The sequence below is a fragment of the Lactuca serriola genome, chromosome 9 (genome assembly GCF_051521515.1).
Source record: "Lactuca serriola cultivar US96UC23 chromosome 9, Lser_US96UC23_V15, whole genome shotgun sequence".
Classification (NCBI taxonomy): Eukaryota; Viridiplantae; Streptophyta; class Magnoliopsida; order Asterales; family Asteraceae; genus Lactuca; species Lactuca serriola.
Genome location: NC_136416.1, coordinates 143,460,580 through 143,479,977, shown reverse-complemented (window position 1 = coordinate 143,479,977; position 19,398 = coordinate 143,460,580). Strand labels below are relative to the sequence as shown.

Below are 19,398 nucleotides of genomic sequence, written 5' to 3'. Positions count from 1 at the left end.
CTCTCTCAAATAAAGGAAGAAAAATGATTGAGAATGAACCCTTAACAGGTTTAAAACCGTTTTTTAATTAAGAAACAGTGACCAATAAAGTGCTTACCGTGCCATACTGCCATGGTCACTACAAACAAAATGATATTTAGTGGCATACATTTTTAATGGCATATCCTTTTTATGCCACTATAGTATGTTTTTAGTGGCATATTTTATATGCCACTATAAAATTAATATATTTAATAACACTTAATTAAAAATTTATGCCACTAATATTAATAAGAAGCACCCTAAAGTTATTAAAATGTCTATTTTCAAACAGTCTTTGTGTTGTCTTTCTCGCGTCTCACCGTAGATCCATCGATCGAGATGCTTCAAGTAACTCCCTTCGAGAACTAATGATTGAGAACTATAAATGCAAGAACACTAACTGATCACCTGTTAAAGATCTCAAAGGCGGTTCCCACAAGGTAATCAATTGTAAGATTTTATTCTTCATCTTCTCTTGTTGTCATTTCTCATCGGTGTCCTCCATTATCACCGGTAATTGTTGTCCAACCCCACTCTTTGTCACTAAGGAAGGCCAAGAATCGGCATCACTTGGCGTCCCTCGGCCCCAAACCCTCCTCTCCAGTACTCGTGAACTAGGGGTGGTCAAAATTGCTTTTAGGCCGAAGGTTGTTATGGATTTCATCTATATTTTAGTTTCAGTTCGTTGCTTATTACATCTGCATCCTCTACCACTGTTCAAATTTTTTATTTTTTTCCTACTTTATTAGTCGAACACCAAGTGTTCGATGAAATTCCTTAATGAGAAATAACAATATATATGCCTTTTATTCGTCACTGTTATCACAATTGTAACTTTTTTTTTCTTTTTTTATTAATTTTGAAGGTGAAGTAGGAAAAGAAGGATGTATCATAAGAAGTTTGAGTACCCTGTACATGGTTCCCATGGATTTTTATCCAGGGAAACATGTTTCTCTCTATAGAGGGAGAAGTATACATTTTTTTTGTTGTGAACAATGATGTTTCCTCTTTAATTTGCTATTATTGGTTGCTTTTACTTAATCCTTATTGGCATAATCACTTGAGCTACTGATAATCTTAGACCTAAAAGCACATTCTGATATGATAAAGTCTTTTTGTCTTTTTCATTAGACTTTAATCAAAACCAGATTATGTAACATCTCAAAGGATTTCTTATGCAATGCCTTTATTAGTTAGGAATTTGTACTTGTATATTCAACTTATGTGTGTAATGGTCGTGACATGGCAAGCATTCGAAGATATGCAATGAGTTGTCTTTATTGAACTCATTAAAAGAAGTTTACTTTACTTACTTATCAATCATTTCTTCCTTATGTTCATTGTAGTGAAGGATTTCACCAAAGATAACCCAACCAAACCATGCAAGCTACCTACTTTCTTGGGTTACAAAGATGGGATGACTTATATTTTCAAAGATGTCGAGAAACTTGGTTCAAGTTAGTTTTTGGAAAAAAAGAGTTATTAAAATCTAGAGAGCTTCACAAGGAGACATGACTGTTACTATCATCGAGACCTTTCTCATGGTAGTGTTGGAGTGGTAGCCTGTGTCAAGACACCACGTTGTCTTTGTTCTTTGCTTGAATTTGTTAAAAGAGTAACTAATTTTGAGAATCCTTGCCTAATGCCCTATATTATAATAATAATAATAATAATAATAATAATAATAATAATATAATGTATAGTTAGTTATCTTTATTTGTAGATAAGTAGTAAAGTATATATGATGACTGTTGACTCTGGTACAGGTACATGTCCATACATGGGAGGTGGAGTAGGTAATGCCAGTCATAAAGGTAGTCTTCATCTGGCTGCATACCCAATGCCCCGTGTGGCTCTTCCAGCATATCATGGTGGCCTATTATCTCAGTCAGTCATCAGTCATTAGTGGGTGGTGGTCCATTATCTCATCCAGGATATGTTTTTAACGTTAGTATTCTTCTCCCTCCATATTTGTTAATATTTTGTCCCACTTGTCAAGTCCTGTCCCATATAACAAATGCAACCTGCCTGTTCTAGATTTTGTTGGTTGACTCATAAACTTAATTTAAGAGGACTGACTGACTTGTGTTTTTTGTGATAGATGACTCAAGGGCTAGCACAAACATTTCATAATGGCTTCTCGGTTGGAGGCATGTCACATGTAATCTCTCTCTCTCTCTCTCTCTCTCTCTCTCTCTCTCTCTTAACTATTCTTAGTTTCTTTTACCTCTAGATAATTTGTTCAATAATCATATGAGAACATGAGGGAAGAAGACTTCAGGTAAGGGGTGTGGCTTACTCATTGTTATGCCCTTCTTTCTGAAAGCATCAAGTCAAAAGAAATAGAAACACTTGTGTCATGTATATTCAAAAAGAAACAACAACTTAATTTTCTTGAAACAAAATGCAGGATTTCTTGGGTGATGATTTTTGGTAAATAACGGATTTGGACCTGGAAATCGTAAATCATCATAAGGGAATCTGAAAGAATCTTTGAGATCAATCGATCCCAGACCCGTAAATATCCGTTCCAAAGGTACGTTTTCCATATATTTCCATTGTTAAATGTTAAACTATTCATCTTTCTTACATCATCATGAAAGTAAGTTATTGAATTTATCTTGATTTGTACAGTTGTGGACTCGTTGCAGTTGATTGATCAGGATTATGTTTTCGTATCTGGTCCACTAGGGGATACTTCATTTGTAGCAAGTGTTAGTAAAGTGAGCCAAAAAGCATTTAAATCAGAAATCCCACCTGTATATTCTAGGGTGAACATTCATTCAATACCTAGTGTACCTTTGCCCATCATTGGTGGGACCTGTAGTAAAATCCGGTTGACCGGGAGCTTTGAAATTCAATGCTCTGCACCCTCTGGAACATTTCATGGATCGGTTGATATAGTTGATGCTTTAGAACAACCATCAATTGACAGCATGGCAAGAATCAAGTCATTGTTATCTCTAACTTGGTCAATGAGAAGGTGTGTTGGAAAACAGTTTATACTTTAAATGCTACTTTGATGCTCTCTGTAAATTAGTTTACTTTTTGTTTCTGATTGTTTTATTTTGGTATGTGAAGATGAAAAGCAAGCTATGGATCACAACTTGCAATAACTTTTCAGCCCATGTTGTAAAGCTGTGAAAAGTCAATTGCAAAAACGTTCATGGTGCACTTATGGTTTCAATTGTTCTTGGTGATTCATATTTAAAGCAACTGTGGCTCAAAGAAGTCAAGGTAATCATAATTTTTTTAACCTTTAATTTGATTGTAAATCAAGGCCCTCATAATGTGAAAATTACTTATTAAAATGGTCATTTACTGTCAATAGTCTAAGATGTGACCATATGGCTGCAAAAGCAAAAGATTAAAATAATTAATTTGTGCTTAATGAGTCATTAGTGATTAAGAAGCAAATACAACTTTTATTTCACTAGACAAAATTCTTTTTTATTTGTTAGTATGCTTATAAACAAAAGAAACAAAGGTGATTATAGAATATAAATTACTAAAAGTATATAACACAAAATAAAGAAATTTATCATTTTAGATAATATGATTTAAGTTTAAAAATATTAAATCTATCTATTCGTCAAAAAATTTCTTATTTTATTTTTTCATCTTAACTTGCATTTTTGTCAATATGTATTTGTTAGTTATAATATTATTTTGTTATATGCTAATCGTTGGTTAATATTGTTGTGTATATAACATTAAAATGAACCCATCTACTTTGATGTGCTATGTAATAGTATATTGTAATAATTTTCTTATTTAGCTTTTAAAAAGTTATAACTTGAAGTTGAAGTTGCTAAAGTTATAGTTTGTTTACAGGAAGAAGTCTCTAACCTTCAACAACAATTATATGAAAAGATCATGAAAGAAAGACAAGTGAGCAACTTATTTGAAGAATGACATATGCAAGTTTTTGTAGAAAGTACAAACATCTAATGCATTATAAAAAAGGAAATCTTTTACTCGATTCTTTTATCGAAATTGTAATTATTTTGTATATTATTGTTTGTTAGTTAACTTTTGTTTCAAATAATGATATTGGTATGTCCATTTATAATCTTAGTTGTATTTTTATTATTTCAATTAAATTAAAAAAAGTAATTGGACCTAATTTCTGAATATATATATATATATATATATATATATATATATATATATATATATATATATATATATATATATTGCTAGAGCATGTGCCCCTAAAAAGTAGGAAAATGACTTAATTTAACATATGTATTAGTGGCATAAAAAAGTGCCACTAAAACAAAAAATGTTATAGTGACATAATCGAAAGTGCCACTAAAACCCGCAGCGCCGTTAGTGACATTTTATTTTTGTCTCGCAGACTACAAAGTGAGTTTTTAGTGACACTTTTTTGCATTTAGTGGCACTTTTTTGTGCCATTAAATGTCATTTTATTTGTAGTGGGTGCATGCTATTAGGTTACGGTCTTCCTCTGACCACGTCGTGATGCCTTTCATGAATAACATCCTACCTTTGCCACCACATCACGATACTCCTATATCATGTTGTGGTACAAAGTACATTACCCTCTACTTACGACAAAATTTTCATCTATTTTACTTTTTCGAAGACCACACAGTAGTAAAACGCTTACCGCACAGCGGTAACTGCATATTGGCAGCTCATTTGATGATTCTATTCCAGCTTTGGGACAGTTTTCTTCCAATCTTCTAACGCTCAAAACTTCTTCGTTTCAAACCCATTTTCATAATCTTTATATCTACATGAAGGTGGGGATGAGTTCTATAATTCCATTAAGTCTTTTCTAACAAATTACTTATAGGTCTTAATCTATTAAATCACAAATTTGGCCCAAAAAATCATAAAATTCTCAAATTACCCTTTATGGTCTAAATGCGTCATCTCTTATATTTCTTGTCTTGAACTTACTTATCTCATCTTATACAAGTGACTTAAACTTAACTTGACTAATTTCATGAAGTTATACTTTCTACATTCATGAAATTCGTCAAAATGACCAAATTGCCCTTTAGGTCAAACATTCACCTAAAGTCAAATCTCTCTAAATTTTGGGTTCTTACATTACTTGGTATCGATTTTGATAGGGGTTCATATTATAGAGTTGGATGGTGGTGTGGTTTTGACGATGCTAAATATGACGGAGGAGATTTGATCATATTGCTTGGCGAGTTGCTTAACATTTATGTCGGTGTGGGACTATGATGTGGTTTGGTAGCTAGTATATTATTGATGAGGGAGGTGGATGATATGAGTTTGGATATAGTCAACGATATTGATCATAGAATCTTTGAGTGTCCGGGGACTTCATTTTGGAGGCCTGTTGAAAAGCAATGAAAACACCAATTAATAGGACCGTTTGAAATAGTAAGGTGTTGTTTGTTTTTTATGAGGCAAAATGTCTGCAGTCTGCGGACCATATCTGTAGACATCCCCAGTAGAAGAGGTGGACCAAACGTCTGCAGTCTGAAAAAAGAAGACTGTTTTTTTTAACATCTGCGGACTACTAAAATAAACTGAAATCTAAATAAATTAATTTTTTTAAACTTCAAAGTGATTTTATAATATTTCTATGACTTTGTTATAAATAATTCACGAATCTAGATCAACTTTTATGTATTATTGTATAAAAAATAAAAATAAAAATGGTATGAATTAACGTATATATTTGATAAAAACCAACAACTTTGGTTGTAAAGTTATAACTAAACATTATATTTAGTGATCAAAGAATTTGATACATACATGGATGGAAATAAACTTTGATTTTTTTCAATTAAATCCATTAAAAACGTACCATAAATATTTTCTCGAGAAATTGACGATACTGTATTAAATAATGTTTTACAAAATTTGGCAAAAAAATATAAGAATATATTATGATTTTTTTTTTCATATTTATATAAACAACTTCAACGACTATTATTTTAATAAATAATTATTATAAATTTGTCAAAAATATCATGTTTTTATCGTCGTACGTTTTTTTTTAAGTTTTGTAATTTTTTTTCCAACTGTTTATCATTAATAAAGTTGGAAAAAAATATAAATTAAAAAAAAACTTGAAAAAAATAGAGATGTATATGTTTTTTAGGCTAGAAAGATGTCTGGAGATGTTAGAAGACTCTGGTGCACATCTGCGCCAAGAAGAGGGCGCGCAGACATTTTTAGGTCTGCAGTCTTCAAAAAAACAAACAGTTTGCGAAGGCTAATATCTGCGCGGCGCAGACAGAAGAGGTCACGCAGATCTGCAGACCAAAAACAAACACTACCTAAATCTTCCAAGATTTGTTAGAGAAGAGAAGTTACGGTTGGATCAATTTTGTCGATATATATTTAAAACTAATGCAATACAATATATAAAAGAGAATCCCGCTGCGTACTAATTATTAGTTTTTTTTTTTTTTTTTTCCTTTTTTTAGAAAGAAGATCAAGAAAAGATGGAGACATACTCTATGTGGACCTAGAACCTATTCTTGGAAAAGATAACAATGCAGTCAACAAATAAATTGGTCGTCACAATTCATATGGGTTTATGACCTGAAGGTTGAAGGGTATGGATTCGAGACCCTAATCTTTGAGTGGGCCGGACGTCATGTGGTTCTAATGGGCAGTTCACTTCGTTTGGGCTGTGAATCTTGATTTAATTGCCTAACTACGTACCATTATAAATGTTTTAAATGTTCGTAACTTGTAACCACAGATCTTAATCAATGCCAACAGCGACGTACAAAACTTTTGTATGATTTTTTGAAGTACTAATTAATTCATACCATCTCATTAATTATATCTTTCTTGTCATTGAAATTTATTTATCACATTAATTCGATTTGAAATTAATAGGTTGGGTTTATTTATCACATTAATTCGATTTGAAATTAATAGGTTGGGTTGAAAGCGTTATAACTAAGGATGGTGTCGGATTTGAATCCGAGAAATACATTATACAAATTAATTAGTTGTAGCTCCGTAACTTTTAAGCAATATATTGATGCAATACTTTTGTTTTTTTTAATGTTGAATGTAAAAGAATAATAAAGTGCATTTGTTAATATATATTTTTGTGATAAATCTGTATTCTAAAAAAGAAAACAACTTTCATTGATATAATCTATAGATTTTTTATATACAATGTACTGAACAAAAAGAAAAAGAAAAAAAATGCAATATTGCAGTTATGTATATTTTTCAAAATATAATATCTTAGTAAAAATATTCAAAATTAATATAGTTGAACTAAAAATAAATAAAGGATTTTCAAACATACATATGATTATGAATTGTTAGTATTTTATACATTTAAGTATATCACAAATAAATTATTATAAGAACTTTTAGAAATTTTGAAGTTAAATATAATAGAAAAAGCATGACTTATCCAAACTGTATAGGTACATACATATATATGTTAGATGTACATATTCTGATTACCTCATAAACACGAATAGGGTGGTGGCCATGACCATCTTTGCTGCCATCGTACCTCATTACAGACTTTGATGATATCGATCAACAACCCGAGAGCCAGTGAATCATTTATATATAATATTAAGATCATTTAATGGAAAAAGTTTGAGTGAAAATGGGGGGATTAATTACTTGGTTAAGCGAAGTGCATGCATGTTCTATCTAACCTAATTAAGAAACGAGGTCGTTTCGTTTGAATAGACCTGCCACATGCACATGCAACTGTTTGAACACATGTAATACATCCACCATCATTTGATCAGTCTCTCACATGCTTTCATTATATTTATGTACATGTACATGTAGATGCAGATGAACATGTACATACACACGGGTACTTATTAACATATATCTTCAACCATATGTATGTTTTGAAGTAGACACAAAGTAAGAAACGAGTATTCAATCTCTCAATTTGTCGCTCCACTTTCACACAAATACGTACAAAAAAAGAGTGCTAAAAATCTTGTTTTGTCTTTTTTCCGTATAAAATAAGTTTTGATCATGCGATATAACATGTTATTTTAGCTTTAGTTAAATTATTTGTCAAAATAAACATTATAAGATGAATAGTGTAAAATGTTTTTTTTTGGCGAATGTTTTTCTCCGTTTTCAAATTAATAAGCGGTGGACACTTGTTATCATTACTCTTCAAAATTGATTGATTTGTTCTATCATACATATATATAACATCATGACATGATACAATCATACGTAAACCGTATTCACTAGTATCACTATAATTGTAGATCCTTGTTTCATGATGGATCAGTAATGGAAGGAATGGCAGAGCAAGCTTGAGCTTGTTTCCAAAGGTCTTCAATGATCATAACCAGTTTTGTGTTGAATCGATTCACAAAGAACTTCGGTAACCATCCAGCAGGATCCATCTTCAAAATCATATATATACCATATATTTATAAGTTTAATCGACTATAATTAATCAATAAGTATTTTGCAAAATTGTATCTTGAATCTTACCTGAACTACATAAGTCACCATGCATGAATCATCATCAAGCTTTTCGACAACCCATCCTGATTGCAGTAGCAACCCTCTTATAGAATTATTCTGCTTTGGCTGCAACCCTGCAGCTATCTCTTTTGGCAATGAAGCTACAGCTACCACCTTCAATATAACCATATTTATATCATCGCTTTCACTTTCAGATCAAATTACAAACGATAAAATGAAAACCAGAGCATTAATTAATTGATTCATCAATTACCAGAGTCCCATCATCCATTGTTTCGCGTCTCTCGTACACAATGAACTCTCGGTTACGGAAAACAGGCTTAGCGCTCTCCCCAAATCTCAATCGTATAATGCTCAGGTTTTCATCAAGATCTTTGATGTATCTTGCTTCCACCAAATCCGAGTCCCATTGCTGTTCATACATGTTCATGAGAAACAATTTCTGTTGTAGTTTCGAAAAAGGAGTTGAAGCTAGATTTCGATCATTTACCTTGGCAGCATCAATGGCGTTTGCAACTGTGATAAATTGTTCAGTCGACACGGATTTAAGCAACCATCGGCTTCTAAAAGCGTGAAAAGATCCAGATCCAGACCTACGTTTCGATATCTCAACTCCATCTTCAAAAGCCAGTACTTTCCATCCATCGTTCCCGTTTCCAGCTCTGTTGGAATCAGAAGCAGATAATAGTTCTTGTATGCAGCTCTCACTTGCGAAGAAGACGAACCTCCTCAACGAATCATCACTGATAGACCTTTCGATTATGAAATGAAAACAAGAATGTAATCATAATCATATGAAGTGACGTGTGATATATCAAAATGAATCAATGAGAAAGTACAGGAGATTATAGGGAGTTGTCGAAAAGGTACCATGATCTCGTGCTGCAAGGTGCTGGACTGCTGCTGTTCACCGTAGGCATTTCTATATGAAATTATTGTGTAAAAATCTTTTGTGAATAAATGAATGGAACATATATGATATAAGAAATGTGAAAGATGGAAATGAATACATACATATATTGTGTATAAGAGAGAGAAACAGATGGAGGGACATATGGAAGTACAGAGTTAGATTAATAGTTTAATTCGAGAATAGATGAGAAATAATGAGAAGTGGACCTAGTTGCTAGATGCACATGGCAATGCCAGATGAAGTTCTATCATTACATATAAACTCAACTTCGCACATCTTTGTTTCCCTCTCTACAATACAAGTCAATTTATTTATATTTTAATTTTACTATTATATTAATAATCGTTCAAGTTGATAAATTTTAGGAGGTTTAAATATTTGTCGATGTGTAATATTTTAAGTGTGGATGTCCATAAAAGGGTCGGAACTTGGTCGTGTAAATTGATAAAAAGATAAAATATTGTTGTATAAATCAGTCAAAGAATACTAAACTGTTCTCATGTTCTAAAATTGTTTTACATAGAAAGTTATAGGTTAATTATTATTTTTTGTAATAATAAATTAATTATTTATAAAAATCAAATACAAATAAAAATAACTTTGGCACGTCACTACCTCATTGTGATTTTGTTCTTAAGCTTTATCTATTTGATACGCTACCCAACCCATTTAAGACAATATGACATAATGACCTATAACTAAAGAATTTCAATATAGAGAAATTAAAAGCAACATGCACCAACATCCCCATGTGCTGATCATCCTATTCCCCACCCCTTTGCATCTTTTCCTTTAAGAAACTAAAAGAATCTGTCTCTTATCTCTGAAATCTAAGGGGTAGGATAGAGTTTATACTGGAAGACAAGATTAATAGATTTCAAAACAAATCAAATATAAAATGTACAAGCAATTCGTGCCAGGTTATGATTGACAAGAGAAACCTACACTGTCCCCATATCATGTGCTATTGTGCTATGCCAAAACTCTACATTTAACATCTACCAAAATGGACACATTTGTATTTCCAAGAAGATCGATAATTATTATAGGACAACTTCTGTGCTAATTTCTGGCTTTTGGCTTGTTTAGCCACCCAATTTGTATGTTTATTTTAAATCTGGATTGAAAATGAATGCATGAACAAATTGCTAATGAAGTGAGCAAACTTCAATGCAAAAAGCAACAATAGAAGGCATAGAATCAAAACCATAAAAGATTTCCACCACAGAATACTTGAAAAAAGCATACAACAGTTGGTAGTGGGGAAAGACTTCTGGGCCAAACAACAAAAGTGGCCTTCACAGAAAGGAACATGGTTGAACACCGAAGAGGACCATCTATTGAGCCAATAAGCGATCCATAAGTGGGGGGAGAGGGCAGAACCTTTTTTATTCTCCATTAAGTTGTTTGCAACGGAAAGAGGCCAACTACGGAAGCTTCTATGGTGGAAGGAGTACCTATAAAAAGAATAGGATGCCCAACTATCTGGACCACTAAAGCACTTTGTAACAACTATAGATTGTGAAATACGGGTTAGATAGGTTGGGTAACAAATTCATATTAAAAATATTTCAACCATCAGATTCACATATATTGTGTGAATTTAAATAATTTACTACCTTAATTAACCTTAGACTGTATATATGCTGTTAGAAGACAATCATGAAAACAGAAATTACACAAACATAAAGTTATAGAACAAGGACCAGATAAAATCACTATCCGTATATCAAGTCCCCTTTAGGTCGTTGATATATGGAATTGAGCCTAAGATCCTCCAATGACCTCTCTAGTTAATTAAGAGAAGATGGGCTGGAACCTTTATGTGATGGTATTAAGGAGCTAGAAAGGTGTGAATCAAATAATGAAGACAAGACACATACTTATATCACTCAAATTCCGGTAATTGCAATGCTTCATGAAAGGTCGTAGCTGTTCAGAAATTATACGGCAAACCATCTTTCTCTCCAATATTAATAACCGAAAAAAGTGTTGCTCTAATTAACAACATAAAATTTTATTAAATCACTAACTAATGAGAACCTAAGGAGAAACTGTTAGGGTGTGAAGACTTGATCAAATGTGTTTGGGTATTTGGAATCATATATGAACATCAAGAATCAGGATAGAGCATTCCAAGAGAACAATCATTGTGAGAGTACACCTTTAGGAGTAGTTTGTAAGAAAGAGTGATTCTTTTGTTTTGAGCTCAAATGAGGTGTAACAACTAATGATTATAATAGTTCTTGAAAGTTCAATAAAATTCTCTCTCTCTCTCTCTCTCTCTCTCTCTCTCTCTCTCTCTCACACACACACACACACATGAATGTGTGCATGTGCGTTTTCATGTGGATATAGATCGCTTTGACCGAACAACGCTAAATACTATGTTCGGTTTTAATTTCAGTTTTTTGGAAATTTTATTTCGCAAGTTTCATCGAATTTTTTTTTCTTTTTTCTAAAGTGTTTAACTTGTTTTACTGTTTTTCCAACAAACTAGTATCAGAGCTATGACTATAGATGGGAGAGTTAAGATCAATAAATTTAATGGTTACGATATTGGATTCTGGAAAACGAAAATCAAAGACTACATTTACCAAAAGAAATTACATGAATCATATTCTGAAAGGAAACCTGAAGCAATGAAGCATGAGTATTGGGATTTGTAAGATTGGCAACCACTTGGAGCGATGAGGTTACCATTGGCATAGAATGTAGCTTACAACTTTGTCAACGTGAAAACTACTCATGGGTTGGTTGTGAGATCCCCATTTTTCACGGCCCGAAAAGACCTTTTTATGCTTATTTTAAAACAATGTATTCTTTTGTGAATGCAGAATTTGTCTCATAAAAGTATTTCGAATAAATGTTTTCTCATTGATTATTAAAAAATTGGGATGCCATAAATAATATAAGAAACATAAGAATAAACATAGTCACTGCAGGCCTTATAATATCTTATTATACAATAGCCTACTCTTCCTCAAATCTGTTATCAAATCTAAACATCACTATCCATGTACCTAAGTACTGTTACATGTGATACAAAGAAGTTAACTAGGTCAGACTTGGGAGCCTGATGAGTACATGAGATTTTTATCCTACAATAATATAATTAATTTTTTTAATTATATATTTCACATGAATCAAATAACCCGATTACCCATTTCCGTTATTCTCACTCCATAATCCAAAATTGATGATCTCAAGGGATCCATCTTAAAGAATATCTTTGTGGACAATGATGCCTCAAGGATTCCGTAGCAACATGTGTTAATAAGACAACCATGGGGTGAACAGAGTACCCACATGAATAATTCATTCATACCTACAGTTCGTAGTCCTGTCCATATGAGGTTCCTTAACATCTACAAGTCGGGTACATGCCCATGTACAGTCTAGTAACACCTACAGGTCGTAGACCTATCCTCGCACGATTCATCAATGCCTACAGGTCATAGACATGTCTGCATACCATCTATTAACATTTACATGTTATAAACCGTCCTATGTATGAACGATTAACACCTACATGTTGTAAACATGACTATGTATGACTTATAAACACCTACAAGTTGCAACTATGTCCATGTTTCGCTCGACTTGTCTAGAATAGTTAGTGGCACATCCTTTATATCCTACTAGACGACTAATCTCTAGTAGTACAATAATACCATATTGGCTACAACTCATCATCATATTTTACTTTCTATAACCCTTCACTAACAAATATATTATAGGTATGAAAAGGCATATATGGTAAGTCATATATAAATCATCTTATATTATTTCATCTAACAGAGAACATTTTTATCACAAATAATAAGTGCATTGTAACACCCTAAATTTCAAATACACAACTTATATCAACATGGTCCCAGTAACCTCTAATATTAAAATGTAAATACTCAAATCATATTAAATAATAGCAAAAGCAAAAGAAATTTAAATAATCACTTGGAGCGTTACATCTTCTTAAAATATAGCACCCGGTTCCTCGTATGTATTTTCATTCAAGTAATTATAACATTTTGGCATGGGACTCGGCGAGTTAAAGGTCCAACTAGTCGAGTAGAATCGACTTTGGACACGGGAGTTTAGTGACCTACTCGACGATTCGGCAAACCGACTCGACGAGTAGGCGTTGTTTGGACAAAACCCTAAATCTGAGGGATTGCACCCTATTTAAATGTCTTAATGCAGCCTCCATCATCCCTTATGCTCCCATAACACCTCATACTGAAACCCTAATCTTTTTATGAGATCTAAGGCCCTTTTTGGTGATTTTGGTGGTTTGTGATCACAAGAAAGAAGGAAAAGATTGAGGAGCCAAGAGGAAACCAGAAGATTTCGAGTTTGTGCAGCATCTACAGTTCCTTAGAGGTATAAAGCTTATACCTGGTTCATTCATGTTCTAGATCCCTTTTGGAGTGAATTAGGGCTTTTTGGAACCATTTTTGGTGACCAATCATGAGTGCAAGTATGGTTGGGGGTCAAGACTCTAGATCCAGGGTCCTTAGGGACTACATGGCCTAAAGTGGCCAACTTTGTAGCCATTGAGAGCCACATGCACCTTTAGACCTCATTTTTGGGTCCATTAAGCTTATACTCCCATGCATGCACCTAAAGTTCATAACTTTACGTGCTAGATCGGTCTTAGAAGCCCAGATCTGTCTTTTGGATGAATGTTGTACATCAAAAGTCGAGATATAAGACTTGGACAACACTGACTCATTGAGTTGTTCTTGGAACTCGGCGAGTCCAGGGCTTGATTCCCCAAGTTGTTGAGGTTCAAAGGACCCAGTTGAGTGTTAGAAGGGTCTTAAAGGGGTCCATGGGAGTGACTCAACATATTAGACTTAGCAATGGACCTGGGAATCATAGGACTCGACGAGTGTATGAACAGACTCGGCGAGTCCAAGGCAATCTCCCAACCTTTTGAAGATGGACTCAACGAGTTGTTCATACAACTCGGCGAGTCGGATGAAGGTTCATTCGATGATATTATAGAATGAGAACTTGTCGAGTATTTGCTAAACTCGATGAGTAGAGTCGGGAAGGGGTCAAATGAAAGAATAAGGACTCGGCGACTTGGCGGCCCAACTCGGCGAGTTAGGTCAATTGGAAGTTGACTTTAACCGGGATATTGACATTGGCCAGGGGTAAAATAGTCATTTTACCCTAAGAGTAGTTATCAGCTTCTGACTTAGTGTCTTTATGGAAATTATAGCCGGAGAATCGCCGAAGCAGCAAACAGAGACTTCTCACTCGGATTGACAACATTCACTTCTCACTCGGATTGACAACATTCATTCATACGAGGTGAGTTACCTTCCAGTAGCGGTGGGTCTACGGCCACAATGTCGGCCCACCAGTAGGAGTTATATGTTAGAGGATTGTCTTTGTGATATTCATCTAGGTTTGCTACTACCTGATATGTTATATGCTGGCATGATATGTTATATGTGATAGTGGTAGTAGGAGAGGAATAGTCCCCCAAGTTCGGTTGTTAGGACCGAAGGGTAGGTCAGCACCCCATAATGGCTTGACACGGGTAGTAGGTCCGAACCCCAGAATAGCTTGACACAGGTAGGCCGGCATCCTAGAATGGTCGTACCGGGTAGGTCGGGCACCCCAGAATTGCCCAACAGTATGTATGTTATATGATTTTATGGTATGTGGTACGATGGGGGAACTCACTAAGCTTTGTGTTTCATTTTTCATGTTTTGACTTCTAGAATGATTGGGTTATTCGAACCTCCACAGTCGGTCATACGTTGGAAGTAGGTATAAAGGAAGACTGTCATGAATCGGTCTGTGGATTAAACCCACGCTCACTTGAATCACTTCATGAATTTATCACATGTGATTAGTGAAACGATAACATTATATATTCTTGAAACCGAGACGTGTGAGTTGTTATTTGCTGGTCGGTTGCACATTGATGATAAGTAAACACACCAGTAACTTGGTGTTATAAAACTTATTGTTGTGTGTGATTCGATTAATAGGTGGAAGCAAGCATTTGAGTTAAAGTTTATACATTCCTTTTACCCAAGGTGGGATAAAAACGATATCTGTAGGCCCCTCAATGATTTAGTGATGACACCCTAAGTGCTTGGCCAAGCCGGGACTAAGTTGATGATGGGTTTTGAGCATTCTAACACTTCCTAAGTTTGCATGCAACCCTAATAACCTTGGATCTATGTTTGTCTAATTATCATGCAAAGTTGATTTCCAAGGTTATGTTCCTATCTAGCATCCATGGGGAACAATTTTAACTTGAATGAAAGATAGAACTACATACCTTGTTGTTGATTTTGATCCTTGAAACCTTGTGAGCCTAGCACCCCAAGTGTGATGGCTCAAATGCTTCACACAACACCAAATGCTATGGAGTAAACTTGGAGAGAAACTATAACACTCTAAAAATCGGCTCTAGCCCTCAAGCATGCATGTGTAGCTGATTTTGGGAGAAACATGAGCTTTATATAGTGTTGACACATCTAGGGTTACACCATGTAAACCCTAATGTGTCATGACTCTTCATTTCCATGACCCATGGGTTTGTAACTCCCATGGAGCCTCCGTGGAGCATCTAATGGGTTTAACCCAACTTGATTATCCATAAAGCCTCTTAGCCCACTATACAAGTTATGGATGATTTACATAATCAACCCATATATTTAGTTAGTTATCTTTTTGATCACATAATTAATTCTTGATCAAACTAATTAAATAATATTGTTAATATATTAGAACTTATAATATATTAATAAACCACAAGTGTTATTTCTCTCATTTAGTCTATCCAATTGCATGGTGCCATGCAACCCATATGGACCATGCTGGGTCGGGTCAAGTACATACCAGAAATAGTTATGGACTTAGACACCTTATCCAACAGTCTCCCACTTGGATAAGTCTAATAACTATAATTGCAAGTATGACTTCAGGAACCGATCGGCAATCGTAGCTCTTTTCAAGGTTTCTCGGAACTGAGAAGATGATGGTACGCCATTTCAGATAAGTGACCATATAATCCTCTGTTCTAGATATCAGCCGGACAAATACATGGAACAATGTCTTACTTTTGTCCAGCAGTTTGTTTCCCGATTTCCGATTTGTTTGACATAGAACTTAATTGAACACATCAACTTAGTTCTAACCAAGCCCGGTACATGGGTCAAAACAAAATCATCGAGGGGCCCAGATATCACCTTCTAATCCAAGAAGGAACATATAAACTTTGACTCATATGCTCGTTCTACTACTTGTTAAATTACACACAAACGCACATTTTATAACATCGAGTTACCAATGCGATTTCGCACGATCAATGCCTAACTAACTCATAGTTAACACGTCATATCTCTAGGTTTGAAGACTTATATGATATTACCGTCTCGCGATCACTCGAGATAAATTCCATGAAGTGATACCAGCGAGCGTGGGTTGAATCCAATACTCAGAACTTATGAGCACTCATGAGTGTTGAGGCCATGTCCAACATCTTAGACCTCTACAACCAACTCATGACAGTCTTACTTCATATCTACTTCCAACATATGACTGACTGTGGATAATTTGAATAATATGTAAAACAACATAAATATTCTGGAAGTCAAAACATGCAAAAGAAATAATAGTAAACGATTGACAATGGATAGCAACACTTTACTCATAAATAAACATAACTTTTATTCATCATCAAATGTCAATTACATTTTACAAATTTCAAAATTATCTAACTACTAAAACTAATATCATCCTTCAGCCCTATGCTCCTAGCATGCTGGAGATGCTTAACCCTACCCAGTCCCCTCGTGAGGGGATCTGCCGGGTTCTCATCCGATGATACCCTCTTTGCCATGAGTAGTCCTTCTTCTATTCGATGTCTGATGAAATGATATTTACTGTCAATGTGTCTGGATCTCCCATGATCCCTTGGTTCCTTTGCTAAGGGAACTGCACTTTCACTATCATAGAAAATCTCTATGGGCTCCGATATAGCTGGTACAACTCCAAGGTCTCCAATGAAGTTCTTTAGCCATATAGCCTCTTTTGCCGCCTCGCTTGCCGCTATATACTCTGGTTCGCAAGTTGAATCAGCCACTGTCTCTTGCTTGGAACTTTTCCAAGAGATTTCTCCTCCGTTTAAGGTAAAGACCCAGCCCGACTGAAAGCGTAAATTATCCCTATCAGTCTTGAAGCTAGCATCATTATACCCTACAACTCTCAAGTCATCACTCCCACCAAGGGTAAGGAACTAGTCCTTAGTCCTCCGCAGGTACTTGAGAATATTCTTTACCGCTGTCCAGTAAGCCTTACCAGGGTTCCCCTGATACCTGCTAACCATGCTTAAAGTAAAGGCTACATCAGGTCGAGTGTAGGTCATAGCATACATGATCAGGCCTACTGAAGAAGCATAAGGTACTTGTCTCATTTCTGCTATCTCAACCTCAGTACTCGGGCTCTGAGTCTTACTCAGTCTAGCACTACTCTGGATGGGTAACTCTCCTTTCTTGGAATCTTGCATGCTGAATCTCTTCAGCACCTTCTCCAAGTATGTACTCGGACTAAGTCCAATTAGTCTTTTACTCCGGTCTCTCAGAATCCTTATCCCTAGAATATAGGCAGCCTCTCCAAGGTCCTTCATAGCGAAACACTTCCCAAGCCAGGACTTAACTTCCTACAAGGTTGGGATGTCATTTCCTATGAGTAGTATGTCATCCACATACAGTACCAAAAAGCTAACTATACTCCCACTATCCTTGACATACACACAAGATTCATCTTCACTCCTTGAAAAGCCAAACTCTTTGACTTTCTCATCAAATCAAAGATTCCATCTGCGAGGTGTTTGCTTTAATCCATAGATGGATTTCTCAAGCTTACACACTCTATTAGGGTACTCTGTGCTGACAAAACCCTCTGGCTGATTCATGTAAACATCCTCAACCAACTTTCCATTAAGTAAAGCAGTTTTCACATCCATTTGCCATATTTCATAGTCATGAAATGCAGCTATGGCTAACAATACCCTAATAGACTTAATCTTGGCTACTGTTGAAAAGATCTCATCATAATCAACTCCTGGAGTTTGAGAAAAGCCCTTTGCAACCATTCGTGCCTTATAAGTGTGTACATTACCTTCCATGTCGATCTTCTTCTTGAAGATCCATTTGCACCCAACTGTCTTACGACCTGGAACATTGTCAACTAAGTCCCAGACCTGATTGTCATACATGGATTGTATCTCGCTATCCATTGCCTCTTTCCATTTAGCAGACTCGGGGCCTGCCATGGCTTCCGCATATCTGTTAGGTTCATCCAGACTTATCAGTGTCCCATCACTGATAAGTGTCACACCTTCCGCAGTAATATGGAAACCATAGTAATGCTCAGGTACATTCTTAACCCTTGTGGAACGCCTTAGAGGTACAATTGGAGGTACAACAGGAGTTTCCTCCTCAAGTTGGCTGCTAGGGTTTGAGGTTCCTTCACCACTTGACTCTTGAATTTCTTCAAGGTCAATTAGCCTCCCACTGTCTCCTTGGCTTATGAACTCTCTCTCTCTCTCTCTCGAAAGACAACCCTCCTTGCTACAAAGACCACATTCTCACTAGGTCTGTAGAAGAGGTAACCAAAGGATTTTTGTGGGTAGCCGATGAAAATACACCTCTCACTTCGAGGTTCAAGCTTGTCATGAGTCTCGCGTCTCACGAAAGCCTCGCAACCCCAAGCCTTGATGTGGACTAGACTAGGAACTTTTCCAGTCCACATCTTGTGAGGTGTTTTGGCAACCTTCTTTGTAGGGACCAGATTAAGGATATGGGTGGCAGTCTCTAAGGCATACTCCCAAAATGAGATTGGTAGCGTAGCTCGACTCATCATGGAACAAACCATGTCCAACAAGGTTCGATTACGCCTCTCAGCTACACCATTCAACTGTGGTGTCCTGGGAGGTGTCAATTGTGAGACAACCCCACATTCCCTTAGAT

The 19,398-nt window shown here is 35.4% G+C and overlaps 1 protein-coding gene and 1 long non-coding RNA gene across 9 annotated transcripts; one reads left to right on the top strand and one right to left on the bottom strand.

Moving 5' to 3' along the window:
- Window positions 1-323: 323 nt before the first annotated feature.
- Window positions 324-4,147, top strand: LOC145074064 (uncharacterized). 6 transcript variants are annotated; one of them, XR_013691673.1, is made up of 9 exons: window positions 324-461; window positions 887-991; window positions 1,368-1,565; window positions 1,788-1,968; window positions 2,123-2,182; window positions 2,432-2,557; window positions 2,656-3,004; window positions 3,103-3,258; window positions 3,856-4,147. It is a non-coding gene; the product is annotated as an uncharacterized LOC145074064 (long non-coding RNA). The 6 variants fall into 6 exon arrangements; XR_013691675.1 differs by lacking the exon at window positions 1,368-1,565; XR_013691672.1 differs by having other exon boundaries at window positions 1,368-1,968.
- Window positions 4,148-8,123: 3,976 nt separating this feature from the next.
- On the bottom strand, window positions 8,124-9,627 carry LOC145075186 (Polyketide cyclase/dehydrase and lipid transport superfamily protein). Of its 3 annotated transcripts, none has more exons than XM_079021487.1 (6): window positions 9,496-9,627; window positions 9,352-9,403; window positions 8,972-9,233; window positions 8,735-8,893; window positions 8,488-8,634; window positions 8,124-8,396 (listed from the first exon to the last, which is right to left on the bottom strand). In XM_079021487.1, exons 2-6 carry the CDS (start codon window positions 9,399-9,401, stop codon window positions 8,265-8,267), a joined length of 750 nt encoding a protein of 249 aa, XP_078877613.1. In that variant the 5' UTR covers window positions 9,402-9,403; window positions 9,496-9,627; the 3' UTR covers window positions 8,124-8,264. The 3 variants fall into 3 exon arrangements, with proteins under 3 accessions (XP_078877613.1, XP_078877614.1, XP_078877612.1); XM_079021488.1 differs by having other exon boundaries at window positions 9,601-9,619; XM_079021486.1 differs by lacking the exon at window positions 9,496-9,627 and having other exon boundaries at window positions 9,352-9,489.
- Window positions 9,628-19,398: the final 9,771 nt, after the last annotated feature.

Coding starts and splice junctions, on each gene's coding strand:
- LOC145075186 (XM_079021487.1), bottom strand. CDS start 9,401: ATGCCTACGGTGAACAGCAGCAGTCCAGCACCTTGCAGCACGAGATCA. Junction 9,234..9,351: donor CCTTGCAGCACGAGATCATG/GTACCTTTTCGA, acceptor CATAATCGAAAG/GTCTATCAGTGATGATTCGT. Junction 8,635..8,734: donor CAATGGATGATGGGACTCTG/GTAATTGATGAA, acceptor GTTATATTGAAG/GTGGTAGCTGTAGCTTCATT.